The sequence below is a fragment of the Moschus berezovskii genome, chromosome 19, assembly GCF_049115385.1.
Source record: "Moschus berezovskii isolate FMDL1 chromosome 19, NW_MosBer_1.0, whole genome shotgun sequence".
NCBI lineage: Eukaryota > Metazoa > Chordata > Mammalia > Artiodactyla > Moschidae > Moschus > Moschus berezovskii.
In genome coordinates, this window is record NC_142478.1 from 75010121 (window position 1) to 75028144 (window position 18024).

The 18024-nt window shown below is 56.5% G+C and overlaps 1 protein-coding gene across 3 annotated transcripts in view; it reads right to left on the reverse strand.

Annotated features, from left to right (window-relative positions):
• Positions 1-17868, reverse strand: part of PI4KA (phosphatidylinositol 4-kinase alpha) — a 58146-nt gene extending 40278 nt beyond the window's left edge. The window contains exons 1-8 of one of the 3 annotated variants that reach the window (XM_088828382.1): positions 17656-17868; positions 13308-13370; positions 7622-7738; positions 6564-6657; positions 4378-4466; positions 2731-2803; positions 1931-2190; positions 1442-1508 (exon numbers count right to left, since the gene is read on the reverse strand). In XM_088828382.1, coding sequence (XP_088684508.1) covers positions 1442-1508; positions 1931-2190; positions 2731-2803; positions 4378-4466; positions 6564-6657; positions 7622-7738; positions 13308-13370; positions 17656-17835 — 943 coding nt within the window. In that variant the 5' untranslated portion in view covers positions 17836-17868. Of the gene's footprint in view, positions 1-1441; positions 1509-1930; positions 2191-2730; positions 2804-4377; positions 4467-6563; positions 6658-7621; positions 7739-13307; positions 13371-16950; positions 17088-17655 lie in introns of those variants that run through there. The other 2 variants (XM_088828383.1, XM_088828384.1) reach the window with 2 other exon arrangements.
• Between the last annotated feature and the right edge of the window lie 156 nt (positions 17869-18024).

Below are 18024 nucleotides of genomic sequence, written 5' to 3' on the forward strand. Positions count from 1 at the left end.
GCCACAGGATACCACTTATATGTGGGATTTCACAAAGTGAAGACGTGGGAGCAGAGGGTGGTGGCCACCGGGGTGGGAGGTGGGGAGGCGGCAGCTCTGTTGGCCGAGTGTGGGGGGCACAGGCCCACTGCACTGGGCGCTGCTGAGTGGGGGCTCTGTGCTCCCGCATGTGGAGACCCCCAGCTCACAGCTCGACCAGGGTCATCACCTCAGCATGCTCACGTGCAGCGGACCATCCGGTCCTTCCCTTGAGGGACACGCCAGTTCACTGTAAACAATAATGACAGTCACACAGGAAGGCAAGCAACCTGTGAGCAGAGGGCGCCTCCCGGACCCACGGCACAATGCGAGGACGAAGCCCCGTGGGGTAGCGGCAGCGAGGGGGCAGATATGCAAACAGGAGGCGGGAGCTCCAGGGACCAAGGGGCTAGGATGTGACATTTGTGCAGCGAGATCACTGAAAGCGTTTAAGCAGGAAAAGAAACGATCAGGTCTGTGCTTTTAAGAAATACTTCTTAAATTTTTGTGGTGCCTGGGAGAGGGCCTGGACAATCAGGGAGCGGGCAGCGTGTGAGCAAGGGCAGGAGTGGTGGTCTTCCTCGGGCCTGGCACCAGCCACGATGGCGACGGTCCTGAGCTCAGGTTCCCAGGCCAAGGGCCCTCAGGGGTGTGTGAGGTCAGAGGGTCGGCTGTGGATGGGGGCTCTCTCCAGCGGGATTATGAGCGGTGAGCCTGGCCTTCAGGTGGGCACACTCGTCCTCTCACAGCCCAGAGACACTGCCCACGCTGTTCACACTTACCTGTGTTCACTCATACCTCTGCTTTTTTTAAAAACATCTCCCCACGCGTCTCAGACGCCTTGAGAAAGGCTCTCGGAGCGGAGCGTCAGCTGACAGTGGAGCGTGGTGCTCCAGGGCGTGCGCTCCTGGCGGCGCACCCTGACCCTTTCCCAGTCACCTGGAGGCGACGCTGCAGGCTGCCTGACACGTGTCTGACAGGTGCTGGCGGGCAGGCGACCACACATTCAGTAAACTCCCCAAGGGTCCTTTGTGGACGGCACGTTCCACAGAAAGCGCTGCGCACTGACAGTGAGGCTTCAGGCTCAGCGCTGCGTGCCTTAACATTACCCTGGTGCTCAATGCCGGGAAATGGAAAGAAACAAGAGAAGGACCGGCCGTCACCACTTTCACCTGAAAACCGGCACTTCCCCAGGTTAACACACTAAAATTCAGACGGCCGGCACCCGGGGTCCTGTATGTCCCTTTCAACACCTGTCTCCGTGTTTGAAATACTTTTAGATTCAAGTGTAGGAAGTTTAACCGGGAACAGAGAACAAGTGCCCTGAAAGCCTGGCGCTGAGCTGCATGCACCTGCACACCGCAGGGGGGCCTGGGCCCTGCCCCGGCTCGGCCAGCGCGCTCTGCACAAGGGCGAAGCCCACCTTCGAGGCAGTGAAAGGCAGATCCTCCGGGAGGGCTGGGAGGGGGCGCCCCGCGCTCAGGGCTGACCTGAAACACAGACCAGAAAGGCAGTCAGACCTCGGGCAGATGAGCTTCCGGCCGCCGCCTCGTGCAGCCCCTCGTCCCTGAGGGCCCGTGGCTGCGGCTCTCAGCTGCGATTCTGTGTGCGCTGGGTCTCCCCACACACTCTGCGCCTGCGGACTGAGCCAGGCCCTGTTACTCCCTGGCCTTCTCCAGCGTCTGTTCCATGTTTCCTAGGGGCACCAACTGTCTCACGCTCGGAACAGAGCTGCACCCAACGGCTAGGAAACAAGAGCCTCACGCCTGGAGATGACTCACACGTAGCTCTTAGAAAGGACGTGGCAGCCGCGGCCCTGCAGAGAACTCCAGCGAGAGCCTCTGAGTCCCCTCAAACCACGGCGGGGGCCCTCACGAGCCCTGGGCCCCAGCCATCTGGGAGCGTGGCCCACCTGCGAGATGCTGGACACGCTGCTGGCCTTCCGCTTTAGGGTGCCCTCCTGACACACAGTGAGCAGGCTGTGGGGGAGGATGGAGCGGAAGTCGTTGAAGGACCGTCTGCGCGCGCCTTCCAGCTCCTCAGGGACGCGGGGGCAGTGCGGGGACGCTCTGGGGAAGAGCCTGGACAGGAGCGACTCCTCCGAGCTGCTGTGCCGCCCGAAGGCGCGCGCGATTCCCAGCAGGCACGGGACCGCGTGCTTGCAGAGGTACTCTGGAAGACAAGGGAGACCGTGGCGGCATCCCGGGAACCCGGGCCCCTGCCTCACCACCCCTCGACCACAAATCCAAGGGCCGGAACAGCCTGGCAGCAGCACCCAACCCAGCGCTGAGCTTTTCAACCCTCCCACAGCCCAGCGGCAGGCGCAGCCCGTGGCGGGGTGTCTGAGCACCCTCAGCTCTCGTCAGCCCTCAGCCATGCCACCCGACAGGCTTTCACCCAGGCCTCCACCAGTGCAGCCAGTTCTGCTGGGAGCCAGGTAGACAGTTTCCCACCAGAGGGAAAATGACATTCTAACAGGCTACAGGGGAGGAAACTGAGCCCCCGGAGGGTGAGGGAGGGGCCCGGCACTCAGGCAGGACAGCTGTGCTCATGACCCGCCCCCAGCGCCCCCCTCCTCCCCACACTCCACCTCTCAGCCCAAGCAACCGAGGTAACGTCCAAGGGCGCACTGGTTGCAAAGAAAAGGAACTCTGAAGACTGGGAAATGCCAGGGGAGGGCAATCACAACGCCATTAAAGAGAGAAACCGTACCTTTCTCTTGAACCTCCAGGGCCTGGCACATCCCCAAAAGCACGTGCAGAACCTGCAACAGCGCCTCCAGTATCTGGAGGAGCCGAGGAGACAGGATACACAAACTCACCCACAAAGCCGGGTCAACGTCCCACACTTAACTCAGAACTAGAGGCAGCTTGGGACGGCCTGCATCCTGCCTCGCACGTGTCTGAGTCCCCCACAGGAGCCCTGCCGAGGCGGACAACACCTTCGGGGACACGGCCCGCTTCCCAGCCAGTCCAGAGGCCCCCTGGTGCCCCCACGGCTCAGCACCCTTAGCTCTTTCGGCCCACTCCTACGATTCACGGCCTTGCTGACGGCCAGCCTGACTTCACTGGAGTCCAGAGCATCAGCAATGGCCTCCCACTGCTACGCCAGGGGAGCCGGGACCGCCCCGGGTCATTGCCAGGCTCGGCTGGACTCCAGACGTCCGGGGACGAGACACTGGTTCTACAGCCCCTCCATGCTGCTGGCCCAACAGGCCCACAGAGGTGAACTCTGTCAGCGTCTCCCATGCTGGCTGCCCCAGGCAGTGTCCCCCACCGAGGAGTCAGTCTCTCCGGCCCATAACGGAGCCCCACAGAAGTCCAGGGCTCAGGCTCAGTCCGCCGGGCGGGTCCTCAGTTCCCAGCCTGGCACTGTCTATATCGTGTGGCCAGGGCTCCATCCCTGGCTGGTCCTGGCTGCTCCTCGAGCCCTGCCCTCGGCCACACTGCCGACCCAGGGCATCAGCAGTGGGTGGTCCAGGCTCTGAAACAAGCACCAGACCGAGCCCCTCTCGTCTCCCTCACTACGCATTGTTGCAGGGAATCCAGTCAGGATGACACTGGTCTGAGGTGACTGGGTTGCGGCTCACGTTCTGTCAAATGACACAGAAGCCGTGAAGATGTGAAAAACAACGTTTGGTCCATTTCCTGTATTAAAGTTATATCACCGTCTTCTGTGGTGGCTTCTCTATTTCAGTGAGTGTTACTGATTAAAAAAGCCCTGTTAACGTTTTAAATAACAACATATGATTGTAACCTCGTTCATGACCTGTTCAGCCAATCCACAATAAAGAACCTCAACTAAGAAGGGTGAAGACCAACGTCACGGCAGAAATAGGGACAAACGAAGTCACAGTGTGACAGTAGGAGAGTTTAAAAATGAAAAGACACATGGACTGAAGACCAGCAGCCAGCTGGGAACGCCAGCACACAGGCGAACCCGGCTCCCCAGCAGGGCCTGAGGCCAGCCGCACGGGGAGACCGACTCTGTAAGCAACAGATCTGGTTAAGATGAAGCTTGTCACCATCCTATTCCTCTTCAGAAGGAGAGAGTATGAAACACACTGAAGTGGCATTTCCAACAAAATAAACTAAAAGAAGCGCCTCTCTTGTGTGAAGCCCTCTGATCCCAGCATGGAGGCAGCAGGACGCACGCCTCTCACTCCACAGGGCAGCCGGGAAAGCAGACCCGGGAGGTCATGGGGGACAGCCCCGCAAGCAGAGCTCGATGTCTCTCAGCTGTGTCATCAGTCGTGTGCCGTAAGCCAGCCTGAACAACCCAATGACCTCGTTTCTTGTCCCGTCATCACTGTGGGGCTCTGCGCACGCACAGAGGCACACCGAGTTGCTGCGCACTTACCTCACCCCTTAGAGAAGGGTCCCTATAAGCCACATCCGACAGCAGAGTGACCAAGCAGAAGCTGAAGCTCTCGGCCACCGGGAGGGTACCTGGAGGCAGAGGGACAGGAGTCAGACCATCACCCCACCTGGCTGCTCCCCCTCACACGCTGTCAAGGACCCGCTCCCTGAGAAGGCCGCCCTCAATGGGGTACAGGCCCAGCATGTTTCCTGAGAAACACCCCTACCTTCCTTGTAACAAAATGTTTCAGTTCAAGAAACTTAGATGCTTCCTGAGCCCATTTACAGTCTGAGATCACAGAGCTTTTTACCACAACAGACTCCATACTTTATTTCCAACCTACATGAAACTGGGAGCTCAGTCTTGAGCGTACGGGAGATAGCTCATGGAGGCTGATTTTCAAATACCAATCACTATCACTTGAAACTGAGTTAACGTTATTTCTCTCCTTCTGACAGATGGAGAAAATCTAGATGCTAAGAGGAGCATCCAGATGCGCTCTGCTCCGTGCAGGTGCTAGGCCCTTCCCCGACTCAGCCTGCCAGGAGGGAGCTTCTCAGGAACAGGGCCTCAGGTCAGGAAGGGGGCTCTGCACCCAGAGGACCGAAAGAGAATCAGCAGGTCTGTCAAGGGCACTGAGGGAAGGCCAGACCTGCCGCCATGGAGGCCAAGTCCCCACTGAACATGCATCCAGTCCTGGACGCTGAGCACTGACTCAAGGACAGACAGACACACACGACAGCCACTCCGTGTCTATTTTTCCACATGTGATCCAGAGACACAACTTTAGATCCTTGTCAAGCATGAGTGTGGCCAGAACCCCCGGGAGGATTTGTTGAAGCGGTCTGTCTACTCCCTGGCCCCAGAGTCCTAACTTGGCAGCTCCAACGCGGGGACTGAGACTCTGCCTTCCGACAAGCCCCCGGAGCTGAAGCTGCTGGTCCAGCAACAGCCCTGAGGAGCTGCTGCTCTGGAGTGTGTCAGAGCTGAGTGACATTGCCAGACAGACACTGGGAGGCCACGGTGTCACCAGTACTTGGCACTTACACAACGCCAACTGCTTTTCAATGAAGTTCAACACTTCATGAGCGAGTCCATGCGCACAGAAGAGATACTGGCTTTGAAATAAACTAGGACCAACATTGTCTAGGACTCTGCTTCTCCCCAGATTAGACAGCAACGGTGCACACAGGTGTCTCACTGTTAACAATGCTCTATTTCATCTGTAGTCTTCCAGATTCCAGGATATCTGCATAACACTGACACCAGCCACCAGCGATGGTGAAAATCCAAATGGCAGGAGGAGCCCAGGCAGACACACACAGGTGGCGCCTGAGGCCAGCATGGGCTCCAGCAGATGAGCCCACCTGCCAAACGCAGGCCACGCCAGCGAGAGAGGATGGGGCCTTTCTGCAGGCATCAGGCCCCAGCGAGATCTGAAGGTGGGGGCCTCAGGCCTCAGAGAGAGATTACAAGGAAACTTCTGTCTGAAGGGCCATGAACTCTGAAATGCTGGAGATCTTCCAAGCTGACTTTAGTCTTGGAAAATCCGTTCACAAGACCACAAGCGTTATAAGCATTTAGCACAATGCCTGGCGTGTCGTGGGCCTGTGTAAATATCTCAGGAGGGACGGGAGGAAGGAGGCAAGGAGGCAGGAAGGGAGGGGAGGGCAGTGGAGGGAAGAGGCGAGATTGTCTCACTTTCTCTTTGTCTTTGAAGAGATTTCAAAATCAAACAACAGCTGGACAGAAACACACGAATTTAGTCCATTTCTAAAGATGCAAAGGTCAATGGAAACACAGCAGTATCGACGGAACGATGAGACTACTGGGCGCGGCACTGTGGTCCAGCCCTTTTTTCTGAGCAGTCACCAGGCCTCTGGAACACTGATCTGACTGCAGGGTGACAAACCAGCTCGGGGACAGCTGGGGACCCACTGCTGGCCAGGGGGATGTGACCAGAGGTTCCTGAGGGTCCCCGTGGTCCCACTCGGCCCACCCTGCGTGGGGCTCTGGGGCGTGTGGGAACCCGCAGCCTGCAGCGCTGCAGGCGGGCCGCTGTCCCCCAGCGGGAGCAGAACCAACTGCAGGCACCTATCTGCTGTGCCAGTGACTACACCCTGAATCTCACAGACAGGGAGCACACGGACGCTTCCTGTATTCCGGGGAACACCAAGCCCAGTTACCTCTGCCCTTCCGAGCCGTGCTCTCTTCTACCCAATACACTTTCGGAAGACCTTTAAGAAGTCGAAGAAGGTAAGGAACCACAGAGTCTTTGTGCTTGAAGAAAAAAAACCAAAAAGATTATACTTAATTAAACACACGGCTTTTGAGTACATACTGAGCCCAGAGCCAAGCACGCCCACACTCCCCTCATCTCAGAGCAGGACATGCGCACGGCAGCCACAGGAGGGCCGATGCCTGCCCGGCTGCCTGGGTCCAGCCGGCTCTGGCGCCGGGCAGAAGGCTCGTGTGCACTCGCCAGAGCGGCTCCCTGACGGGTGCTCAGAGTCCCCAGCCCCACAGCTGGGCCTCAGGACCAGACCCTCCGGGAGAGAGAGGCTTCGGGACGCGGGGCTGCCGTGGCCGCTCTCGGCCTCGTGCTCCTCCCTCCTTCCCTAAACGTCCTCCCCACGTTTCCTTCTGCTCCTCTCAAACGGGGCATGAGACTTGACAGTCAGCAGCAATCAATCACTTTCACCTAGTTTCCAAAATATCCCATCAGCAGGTAGTCAGTTCATAACCTCCCGCCACGGGCTCTCTCAGTGGTCTCCTGCTGAAGGACCAGACAAGCATAATCCCCAAGAAAGGGACACCATCAGACGTCCTGAGATGCTGAGAAAACGGTGGTTTCGAAAACAGGGCTGCAAGTTCTGCCACGGGTTTTTTAAATTACCTTTAAAAGGCACATTAACACACGCTCTAAAACTTAATTCATATCCATCATAGTTTTGAAAAAGACAGCACGATTATCTCAAAGAGTGCTGTCCTTTGGAAAGGGAAAAAAATTGACTCCTCTGCGTCTGACTCGGCAGCATTCTGCTGAGGCGAAACCCAAGTCCCCTCCTAGAGCACCAGCTCTCCCCAGTAAGCCCGCAGCACACCTCCTGGAGGACGCGGCCCTGCAGGGGTCGCGTTCCCACCCATCCAGCTGCCCCACCCTCTGGCTCTGATCTAGCTGAAGGCAGTGGGTACAAACTTCAACCCTAACTGCACTCAGAAACGCCACTTCGCAAAGGCTGACCTGTAGGTCAGATTCAATGAGAAAGATGCCCAACGCGATCACCGCATCTCTCCGCCTCTCGTCCAGCTGGAAGACCCCATGGAAATCTACTGGGCACATACAAAGCAGCTTTTGGACCTAGAAAAGGAGACAAAAAACCATGGATTAAACATATATAAACCCACATTCAGAATGGACCAGCACTGAAAAGCCCAGTGAGTTTATACGACTAACGGGTCATTTTCCCCCAATCTAAAGATGAGAGCAAGCACACCACCAGCCTCTGAAATGACAGTACACATGCCCTTTGAGGACCCTGGGCCAAGAGCTGAGAGGCCGTGCCTGCGGCAGGAATGCACAGTGGCTAAGGTCTGTCCCTCAGTGTCGGGGCAGCCTGGGTCCCTGCTGCCCATGGCGCCCGTGAGCAGGTAACAAAAGCCGCAGGCATCCCACCTCCACTTAAGGCTCTTTAAACTCCAAGCGTGTGTACAGCACTCGGGACGGGGTGGGGCACTCAGCAGGTACTCAGTAAACAGTGTCCACTGCTACTGGACGTGCCCTGGTGGCAAGTGGAGGGCGGCAGGTGGACAGTCAGCAATTAACAGAACAGATGAAAACACTGGATGACTGTCAGAACAAACCAACAGGAAAGGTCATCAAAGAACCAAAAAGCGGGATTCAGTATGAAAAGGAAAATAGGTGACGCCAATCCTGAAAATCTCTGCAGAGGAAGCTCTGAAGGCACACCAGGAGGCCCTAACGTCGCAACCCATGGACATGATGAGAAGCTCTCACTGACGTTCACAGGGTCTGGGGACGTTTTATGGGCAAAGGAAACGGAACCCAGTGCTTGGCGTTTGCCCTGAAAATGCATCAGTCAATTACCACTGAAGGCTTTTTATAGAAAGTAATTCTATTGCTCCCTTAAGATTTTAAAACAGAAAATACATGGGGACAAATTGAAACTGGCAAGTTCAGTTCAGTTGAGTCGTGTCCGACTCTGTGACCCCATGGACTGCAGCACGCCAGGCCTCCCTGTCCATCCAACTCCCAGAGTCCACCCAAACCCATGTCCATTGAGTCGGTAATGTCATCCAACCATCTCGTCCTCTGTCGTCCCTTTCTCCTCCTGCCCTCAATCTCTCCCAGCATCAGGATCTTTTCCAGTGAGTCAGCTCTTCACATCAAGTGGCCAAAGTACTGGAGTTTCAGCTTCAGCATCAGTCCTTCCAATGAATATTCAGAACTGATTGACTTTAGGATGGACTGGTTGGATCTCCTTGCAGTCCAAGAGACTCTCAAGAGTCTTCTCCAACACCACAGTTCAAAAGTATCAATTCTTCAGCGCTCAGCTTTCTCTACAGAAACTGGCAAAAATTATGTAAAATGCTTTCACCCCAGTGCTATGTTTACTAATTGAAGATCTGAAACAATCTAAAACACTATGAGAACAATCATGGTCAACCATTTGATCAAATATTAGGTCAAACCCTATGAAACTGCTGATACACAGACATTTTTGATCTATAAAAACAATGCTTTTGTAAAGTTTAACCTAATACCACAGACATAAACAATGGCATCTTTCTAACAATACACAAGGGCACAGAAAGATGCTTTAAATGTTCTAGAAGCTAACAGAAGGGAAAATCTAAATTATATACAGAAAAAGTGCAGGAAGAAAATATATCAAGGGATTCCTTGGTCCAGCTGGTTAGAACTCTGCGCTTTCATTGCTAGGGCCGGGGTTCAATCCCTGGTCCAGGAACGAAGATTCTGAAAGCTGCATGCTGGGGTCAAAAAAAAAAAAAAACTGGTGTCAATCCTTCTGAGAGACAAGCTAACCAGAGGTGTTACACTTCTTCTTCAGGTTTTTTCATATTTGCCAAAACATGTTCCAAAGGAAAACAGTCCTTGTGTGATCAGGAAGCACGTCCAGTAGGCTGAAATTGAAACACACACACGAGAGGGGGAGTCCGTCCTGTGTGAGTCAGTGCTCAGGCAGAAGAGCCCCCGAGACGGGCAACAAGGCAGGGAGCCACGAGGCCCAGTTGTGCTGACCCAGGCCCTGCCCCTCCCAGCATAGCTGGGGGGACCCCGGGGGGCTGCAGGGCGGGGCGAGACAGAGACACGGCGCCGCTGGCCAGGTCTCCTGACCAAACATGGAGAGGCCCGCTGGTCAGCACTCCCAGGTGCCAGCACCTCCGAGCCTGAGCTCAGCACCGCGCTCCCGTCCTGTCCTCTGTCCCTGAAGGCTTCTTGGGGGGCAGGGTAAGGATCACGGAAGTGAGACACACGTGGACTTTGGAGTTAGACCCAGAGTCACCCGGCGACGCGCAGAGCCGCAGCCTCCTGTCTACGTGGCGCCCGGCGGGGCAAGGCATCAAAGCACAGTCCTAGCGGGCTCAGCACCTGCCCCGTGAGAGTGGGGGGGCAGCACGCCTCTGACCCGCTGCCCCTCTGCTCGCTGGCACCACTAGAGGAGGCGCCGCGACGCAGTGAACCCTGGACCCAGCCCTGCCCTCACTCCAGGCAGGCAACAAACCAGTTGATGGAGAGATCATGTAAGAGGCTGACTCTCCCTGCCGGGAGTTAGCAGAGAGCCTCTCCTCTCCTCCTTCTCTGAGAACTTACACTGGAAAACGCCACTGGCAGCGTGTTCCTTTTTCGTGGAAAGGTACACAAATTCTTCTGAAGACTAGACTGGCGCTGTACAAGTTTTATGACCCAGGGATCTTTCTGAGGATCTGGGAGCTGTCCTCTGGAATGGACACATCGAGGGGGGTGGCACCCCGCCTTCCCAGCTACCCCCCGCCCCTGGAAGTGGGCAGGAGCCTCACTGCCACAAGCTCCTTGCACCATGAGGTGAAGCTACTGCCAGATGAGCAAACGCCCAAGCACGTTACCCAGAACACCCTCCCAAGTCAGGATGCCTGGGCCGAGCACTGCATGGACAAGTCAGCGTGACAGTGGGTGGACATCAGGTATGTACGTCACAGCAGAGCTGCAGTCATGGCGTTCATCACATGCTGGCTAATGGAACTGTTTTCAAAGTACACAACTTTTGTCATCTGAAACCTCTGGGCATAGTCTCCTGGAGGAACTGAACCTTAAGCTGTGAGTATTAGCAGTGCTTCTTTGTTGTTAAATCTGCTTTTTAACTGTCACTCTATGTCCTGCCCCCTTGGAGAACACGGAACATAAGTCAGCATTTTCTAAGAGACTCAGAGCTACCTTGAGAGACAAAGGTGCCCGTGACAATTCTGGCAGGTTGGCAGATCAGCTCCCTCAAGCCTCACGTTTCTCAGGTATAAAAGAACAAGGTGACAGGATTTTGCAGTGAAATCCTGTGAGCCAAGAACTTCCACCTGCAGCCCTGAGGGCACAGCGGGATGTGGACATAACTTCCTGCCATAAAATAGAAAAACGGGCAGATACGTGAAACCACCGGTTTCATATACTGGACTGAGGGCGGGGGAGGGAGGCATCGAGGTGAGCCCTGAGGCTGCCCAGGGCTCCTACCAGGAGACGCACCCCAGGCCACGGAGCAGGTCACGCTGGTCTCATGAAGCTGCGGAGACAGGACAGGGAAAAGTGCCTGGAGAGCCAGAGAAGAGGGTGCTCAACTGGAAGAAGGTCCACAATGCGAGTCGTTGACGCATACACTAAGACAGACCAGGACAGAGTCATACCCTGAGAAGTGGGGCAAAAATCAAGCAAGGAGCTGGGGGCTGAACAGCTCCCAGGCCCTCAGAGAGCTGGGAGGAGCCTGGGCTCCTTCCAGCCAGAGCAACAAGCCCGCAAAGCTTCCGAGGAGAACCCACAGGGCCACACCTCGGCAGGGGAGTCGAGTGTCCCTGTGGCAAAAGCTGTTTCAGACCCACCCTAACCAAGTTTAAAACCAGCTCTGCAACATATGCAGGGAAAGCACCTGAGAAGTTCAACACCGTTCTGGATAAAATCCCTCCACAAACTAGGAAGGCGAGGGAGCATACTCAGCCTGGTGAGAGCCCACAGCTGGGCTCCCTGCGGGTTCCAGGGTGAGGAATCCGCCTCGCAGTGCAGGCCATGCGGCTTCTAGCCCCGGTCAGGCTGCTCCAGAGCCCCTGCTCTGCGACAAGAGAATGTCCCGGTGTGCACCAGTTATGCCATTTACACTGCGTACTTTTCCTTCCCGTGCCGGCACCTGTTAGCATTTCACGTTTACTTGCAGTTTTCATTTAACGCTGGTTTGTCTCTCTCCATGGTAAGCCCCATGACAGCAAGACTGTGCCCATCTCTGCCACTGCAGGAAGCCACTCTAGGGCCTGGCACAGGGTCTGGCCCTCCAGAGGCACTCCAAGACCGTGTGGGAATGAACGCCGGATAACGCCAGCGTCTTTTGCTTTCACCACAGTGAACCCTCGGCCGGCCCGAATCCCAGCTTCCAGATGAGCTCTGAATAGAGATGCTCAGAAGAGAGTGGCTTCAGCAGAGAGAGACTCTCAGACTCAGTGAATACATGCAAGTGAACCTGGAGTGGTTTTGCCTCAAAACTGTATTTACGCGGCAGGGTTTCATGCATGAAAGCTACACTCTGGCTGGTGTGGTCATGGGCACAGGAGGCCCAGCTTGTTTTCATGAGAGAAGCAGATAACAAGAATAAATGTGTAAGTAAGAAACCAGGAGAATAAGTGCACAGAAACATCTCAGCAATTAAACTCGATGACGGGAACAGCCGCTGGTGGAAGGGACTGAAGCACCATTTCCAGCAAATGCAGATGGCAAACAGCAGAAGAGAATCCGCAGTGCGGAGGCAGAAATAGAACATGTCTGCCCTCTGGGGGAGCGGGCCTGGTGACGCACACCGCACCGCTCCTGAGAGAGCAACCATGAGCGCTTCCTCGCACAGACACAGGCCCTCCCCGGCTCCCCAGGCAGACGCCCCCACCTCCCGCCACCGAGGCTGCCTGCTCTCCACTCTGCCCTTTCAGTAAATCTTGTTCCCACGGCTGCTTCTCCGCCTCCGCCACCTGAAATGCCCCCTCACCAGCCAGGGCACGGAGCACTTGCAAACCACATGGCTGCTGCCACAAAAATCCTCGGCTGAGGGTAACCTCCCAGCAAATGCCTGCAGCACTTCCGCTGTCTCAGGGCTCGGCTCACTTTATTACCTTCTATCACATTCTTTGGAAACCTACCAAGAGCCACGAGGAAAGAGTTTAGGGTCCACATTAGAAGTTATCTGCTCCTCCCTCTCCCCGCCCCACCCCAGCAAAATACCAAACAGCCAAGTATCTTCCCAGAGGATTTTATTCCAAAGTCACAGGCTTCACCACAGACTCCTCTCTGGACAGACACTGGCCAGCCCGGCACCTCAGACTGCTGCAATCGCAGTTGAGATCAGGACCCTGCGTGCACCTGGGAGACCCTGAGTGAACCCGGCCAGGAGTCAGGACTCAAGCAGCAGGACTGCAACCCGAAGAGAACACGGAACTCAAGCTCCCACAGCACAGAAAACAAGAACATGGCAACGTCACACAGTATGAGCACTTCTACCTTGTGGGTTGTTTGCTTACCTCATGATATAACAGAGCCAACCACAGTCAAATATTATCTTGGGCTCAAAAGGATAAGGTACCCTTTTATGCTTTCTGAGTTGACAGGGAAACATACAACAAAATCCAACCCTGCGAAGTTATAGATAAACCAATACAAAGCGTCTTACCAATGCTACCACAATCACGCAGAACCTTCTGGAAACAGGTGGGCAGGAAACATCAAGACTCACCTATGATGTACAAGGACATACTTCAGAAGAAGACAAAATGCTAGGAGCACAAACATGCTGTTTCACAAAGAAAAACCAGAAAGCCTAAACAGAGAAATGCCTAAGTATGGTTCACCAATGCAAAACAGGGATGTCCCACCATTAAAACAATAACTATTGGCTACTTTTGCAAAAAAAACAATGAACATAGTTATACATGGTTAAAGACTAAAAAGAGCTTTAGGAAATGACAGTGCTGATGGCTTCATGGGATGGGCTGGGCCGGGCCTCTCACCAAATTCCTATATTGACGTCCTAATGCCCAGGTACCCAAGAATGAGATTGCATTTGGACACAGGTCATGGAAGAGGTGATTAAGTTAAACTCAGGTGATTAGGGAGGCCCAGGCCCACCAACAGGACTGGCTTCCTTCTAAGCAGAGGGGATTGGGACATAGAATAGAGGGCGACCACGTGAAGACACAGGAGAAGACGGCGGTCTACACGCCAGAGAGAGGGGCTTCCGAGAGACCAGCCCAGCTGACACCTTCATTCCGGCCTTCCAGCCTCCAAACTGTAAGAAAAGTCACTTCTGGTATTTAAGCCACGCTGGGTGGCACTTCGTTATGGCAGCCCAGCAAGCTAACATAGGTAACGTGGCTTGATTACCAGTAAAGATTTTTTTATTCTTCCAAGTACTTCCTAAAACATTTCAGAGCTGACTTAGCGACACTGGTTCCAGCGACATGAATGCCCTCTGCCGAAGCCCGTTCTCTCCTCTCACTCAGGGGCTTTCTTTCAACACGGCTTCACAAAGCAAAGGGAGCGGGAGGGGAGACTTTTAGCGTCATGATGCTGAAGAAATGCCAATTGCAGGACTTTCCCTCCACAGCAGGCCACTCTAAAGGACAGCCTGGACCACCGTGAACTGCCGAGAGCCCAGCCACACACCCAAAAGCAGGGAGGGCCTGGTTCGTCCCGAGCGCTGCAGGCTGGGCCCCTTAAACGACGGGTCAGTTGGCTGAACAGCCTGAGATCTGGCACTCTGAGGGCGGGAAGAGGGGCAGGAGGGCACAGAATGCCATGCAGGTCTGCTCAGCGCTCCCCACATCCCAGGCTCGGGGTCTGCTAGTACAGCACAGGCCAGGTGAGAACTGGCAGGAACAGGTCCCCTGATGTCCAGGGTACGGAGACGTGTGACACAGGATACAGGTGGCGGGAGGAGGCGGCGGCTCGGCAACCTTCTCAAGACGGGCAGGAACCCGGAAAGCGGAGCAAAAAGATGGGCGGGCACAGGGAAACCAGAGATGGATGCGCTGTAGACAGGACTTGCTCTCTTCTCTGCTTCTCTCCTCTCCTCTCTCTCCCAGAGGCAGAGGGCTGGGGCCTGAGTGGGCCTCACAGGGGCCCTTGGAGGTGGGCTGCAACCCTCAGGCTGGGACTGAAGTCCTAGAAGCAGCCTAGCAGGAAAACGTCGAAGCTCAGATAAGAATCTGAGAATAGAGGCCAAGAGCCCTTGAGTCTGGTCACCAGACCTGGGACACAAGAGCACCTAGGGACACAGAGCAAAGCTGACTTGCTGCTGGTCACCTGAGCAACCAAGGCAGGAGTTCCTCAGTTACCTGACCTGACGATCAACACACGCTTTCTGGATGAAACAGCAAACTAAGGAATTAAGGACAGACAAAACGCACTGTCTTGTGACAGGCCTGGCTTCACAGCCTGGGTGAGGGTGGGTGAACGCAGTTCGCCACCCCCTCCACCCGAAGGCATGCCGAGGGACAAAGATAGGGCACGCTGAAGTTGTGTCACGAACACACCCCAGTGCCACGGAAAGCACGGCAGGCTGCCTGAGTGCCCACGTCTCAGCCAAGGCGGTGGGTCCAGCTCAGAAAACAGCCTTCCTTGGGCTGACCCTATCTGCACCAGGTCCCACTCAGTCCTCTGCCCTCTCTGGAAAATAGAAGAGAGAAGTGAAGACAAAGAAACGGGAGGGAACGGTTTCAACACTCACCTCTCCCCATAAGTCTCCACTTTCTTACCCCAGGTGGGTACTCAGAAACTCCTCTACTCTTAAGAACTTCGAGAATCCTTCCCTCAGGAATGCGAAGGGCTTCTCGTCCACCGTTTTAAGTAGGGGTGTGGAGTGAGCAGACACACCGTATAAGGTTGAACAGGAACAGTGATCCGGGGTATAACCGAGCCTCAGGAAGGTAGAAGAGGACAAGAGAAATTCACACATATCCAGTGGAATCAGCCACAGGACCTTCCTCCCGCGAAAGAAGTAGGGGAAGGGCCGCACGCACACAGGTGTCCTCACGGTTAAATGTCACACAGTGAAAGGGTCTCATCAAGGAAGAGGACAGCTGGAGTCTGGAGAAAGCCGTGCCGGGGCTTCCGCTTGGCTCTCCCTCGTCGGAGGGTGCACCCCAAGCACGCTCCCCTCAGAGCAGCACGTAACGCGGTAACACAGGAGCGAGGTTTGTGCCAAGGTTTTTGCTGGGGGCTGGGCACTTAGGCACTGCCTACCTAGAAAATAGGTGCTCAACGGAAACCACGCTGCTTATGTGGAGTCAGACACAATGAAGCACCCTCATCAGCTAGGGGAAGGGGGACATTTCAAGCACAAAGCTCCCCACACCAGCCAAGGGCCAACGTCCTGAGCAGACCCTTCTGAAGACAGCAGCCCCGGGGGCCTGCTGTTAACGCTTCCCTGCAGTGGTCTGTAAGTGAAGCAGAGACACTGAAGGCAGAATAAGAGACGGTTAGGGAACCTGCCAACCTGAGAGCTACATTATTTAATTGCAACACATTCTGTAACCTTGACAACAGCAACCTTAGGGTAGGAGACAAAGCTTCTGACAACAAAGCCGCAGTTACAGGAGGTCCCCACGATGGTGAAGAAGACTGAGGCAGGGGCGCTAAGCTCAAAGTGCATCTTTCAGTTCCTGAGCGGGGAAGCGTGCTGCCCTTGCTAGGACACCCTCCTTCAAGATCAGCCAGCTCGCTGCACCCCCTTCTCCAAGCCCAGTGAGCAAACTTCGGACAGCAGTCCTGGCCCTCCTCCTGGGGAGAGAACGCGCTGACCAGCTGGCACAGACGAAACCAGTGCTGCGTCCACCAGTCAGGTTCGCGAAATGACAACAGGGATCGTGCATTAGGCACCCGGGTCTACACGAGTCATTCTGCGCATCCTCCCAACTCTCTCATCAAGCAGTTTATATTCTGCAGGAAAAAGCAGAGAACTAGACTGGTGGACTGAGCTGCCCAGAGTCACGCTACTGGAAGTGAGTGATACAGGATTAAAATTCAGGTGATCTTATCTCTGCAACCCATATTCTTTCCATTCGACTACACCCCTTCTCTGACTGAGAAGCCAGGCTGGCATCAGTTTGCCAAGGCCTGCTCCCCCTGTGAGTCTGAGAATCTACAGGAGTCAAGGAAGACACAGGTCACTCTGCCAAAGTGCCTGCAACAGCCCTTTAGCTTCACCCGTCCCCAGAGCCACAAAACCACCCCCAACCGCTCTTCTACTGTTGGATAAGGTTCTTCCCACCCGCCAGGAAGCCGGGAAAGAGTCACGTCATCCCCTTCATCCTCACCCCGGTGGCGGAGGAAAGCGGTCCTTCGCTGCGCACCTACGTGGACCAGGCAGCTTCTCCTCGAGCTCATCTAACGCTCAAGAACCTCGTGTCACAGATGGGAACGCCACAGGCTCTCAGTGTGGAGGTCAGCTGTCCAAGACAACCTGCCGTGACGGTGCAAGGACCTTCCCATTCGAAAGGCTGCATCTCCGCCACCGTCGCAGGCACCCTCGGGGCTTCGTTTCAGCGTTCTCCGAGGATGAGGAACCCCGGGCTGAGCTCTGCGGCCCAACGGCCTCTTCTCAGCCGCGCTGACGCCCCCTCTTGCCTCAGAGAAAGACACCGCGCGGCGGGTCCGCGTCCAGAGGCGCTGCTCCGCCCGCCCTTCACCGCCCAGGGCACCGCGCCGAGGAGCGCCCCAGGCCCGCGGGCGGCATCGCCCCAAGGTCACGGAACAGCGCGGCGAGGCGGGGAGCCGCCCCCGGGGTCACCGGCAGCCCCGCGCCCCAGCCCGCCCGGGGCTCCGCGCCCCGCGCGCGCCCGCCGCACGGGCCTCGGCCTCCCCCGACCCCGCCGGCCGATGCCCCGGCCCTCGGCCCCTCGCCGCGCCGGCTCCTCCCTCACGAGCCCCGGCGTCTCGGGCCGCCGGGACCCCCTCGGCCTCCCTCAGACCTCCGCCCCGCCTCCCGCGGCGCGGGCCCCTCCTCCTGTCAGCCAAGCTACCTTCTCCAGAGATGCCGGTCTCTGCACAGCCAGGGAGCGGGCCAGCGACAGGACGGTGTTGAAGTAGAAACCCCGCGAGGCGCCGCCGCCGGCGCCCGAGCCGAAGCCGCCGCCCCCGCCGCCCCGGGCCGCGGCCGCCGCCATCATCGCGAAGCGGCGCCGCCCGCCGGCTCCCCGCATTCGGCCCGCGAGCGCCGGGGCGCAGTGCGCAGGCGCGGCCGCATCCGGCGGCCCCGCCACGTGACCTCGCGGGGGCTGACGCGGGCGGGGCGTGGCCTCGGGCGGATCCACCAGCAAGGGGGGAGCCGGGAGCCGCGCGGCCGGCTGCGCGCGGCGCGTGATGGGCGGGGCCCCCCGCCGCGGGGCACG